This window comes from Antrostomus carolinensis, unplaced genomic scaffold (genome assembly GCF_000700745.2).
Source record: "Antrostomus carolinensis isolate BGI_N321 unplaced genomic scaffold, ASM70074v2 Scaffold24936, whole genome shotgun sequence".
NCBI lineage: Eukaryota > Metazoa > Chordata > Aves > Caprimulgiformes > Caprimulgidae > Antrostomus > Antrostomus carolinensis.
In genome coordinates this window covers 1-1706 of record NW_010322839.1, presented here as the reverse complement: position 1 = coordinate 1706, position 1706 = coordinate 1, and the positions used below count along the sequence as shown (strand labels likewise).

Sequence of the window (1706 nt, the reverse complement as noted above, 5' to 3'; positions counted from 1 at the left end):
GCGTGTCCACCCAACCACACAGCTTGGTGTCATCAGCATTCACTAGACATACTTTGGTTTTAAAGTAACTCGGTCTGAAAGTCCGTGGTTTCCTGGGCATTGCAAGGTGACACTATCCTTTGTTTCATCGTCCCAAATAAATTATTGACATTAAGATGTGGGGGTTTTTTTTCCTGCTAGGTATGACTCTGCTTGACCAGCAGGTAAGAGGTAAGGTGGCTGATCTCTTGCGAGCTCTGTTACATAAGCAGCCTTGGGCAACAAGATCCCTGTTTCTATAAAGATGGTATCATTAAATCTCTTATGTCCGGGCAGTAAAGTCTCTGCACTAAACTTGCAACTGCCATTCACTTTGACTTGCATAGACAGGAAACAAATGCCAAGTCCATAAATACTTGTAAGTCACAGCTTGTCATCAGGACTGCCTGACTGCCAAGAGGAAGCTCTAGCTCTGCTGAAAAAAACCCAAAAAACAAACAAACAAAAAAACCTGTATAGGTTGACTTTTCCAGAAGCAATTCAGCTTTTCTCATACTAGTCTTCTGATGTGATGTAGCAAAAAGGCAGATTTTTCCCTAGATACCTAGAAAAATTTCTTGCCCATGAAAGCACGTAGTTCACTCATTTAGTATGAGAGTTCTGTCCAAACTCAAAGACAGAAGAGGTCACAGTACTATTCAGCATTAAAATGAGAACAGGATGTCACTATTTGCAAGGCTCAGCCATCTTCACAAATCCGTACCTGCATCAGTGAGCCTCTTCACCAGCTGAGCAACAGTAGATCTCTTCTGGCCAATTGCAACATAGATACAGTACAGCTTCTTCTTCTCATCTGTTCCATCATTAAATCGTTTCTGGTTGATTATTGTGTCAATTGCAATTGAAGTTTTCCTGTGTAAACACAGAGATTGGTAAATTAAGCTGCCTATGGTTCTCCCAACCTCTATGCAGCTTTGTACTCATGTCTCTGCTCAACGTGACGCTTCCAGCTCGCGCATACAACTCACCCAGTCTGCCTGTCACCAATGATCAGCTCACGCTGGCCACGACCAATTGGCACCAGGCTGTCCACAGCCTTAATACCAGTCTGCATTGGTTCACGCACAGAGATTCTGGGAATGATTCCAGGGGCCTTCAAGCCAACTCTTCTACGTGTCTTTGATGTAATAGGACCCTTAGAAGAGAAGAAACGACCTGTTGCAGTCTGTATCACATAGATACAAGCAGAGGTAGTGAACATCTAGTTACACTTACCTTCCCATCAATTGGATTGCCCAGGGCATCTACAACACGTCCCAACAGCTCTTCCCCAACTGGAACATCCACAATGGCACCAGTCCTCTTCACAACATCCCCTTCCTTGATCAGTCTGTCATTACCAAACACGACAACACCAACGTTGTCCGGCTCCAAATTCAAGGACATACCCTAGGACAAAGATCACATTACTCTGAGAAAACCCACACCAACATTTACAAAGTTCTGACTATTTAATACTGATATTATTCTACAGTGTATAACATAAATACTGAACAGCTGGATAAACACATACTCCTACGGGAGTGCAACTGACTGACAGGTCAGGCTCAAAGGGTTCTAGTAAATGGGGTTACATAGGGCTGGTGATCGGTCACTGGTGGGGTCCTGCAGGGATCCATCCTGGGGCAGGCGCTCTTTGATGTCTTCATCAACGACTTGGATACAGG

General features: G+C 44.1%; 1 protein-coding gene across 1 annotated transcript; it reads right to left on the bottom strand.

Moving 5' to 3' along the window:
• Positions 1-742: 742 nt before the first annotated feature.
• Positions 743-1428, bottom strand: LOC104526837 (ATP synthase subunit alpha, mitochondrial-like; the record flags this gene model as incomplete). Its single annotated transcript, XM_010170408.1, has 3 exons — positions 743-891; positions 1008-1174; positions 1255-1428. Coding segments are annotated over 3 exons (490 nt in total), but the record flags the coding sequence as incomplete, so codon positions are not given.
• Positions 1429-1706: the final 278 nt, after the last annotated feature.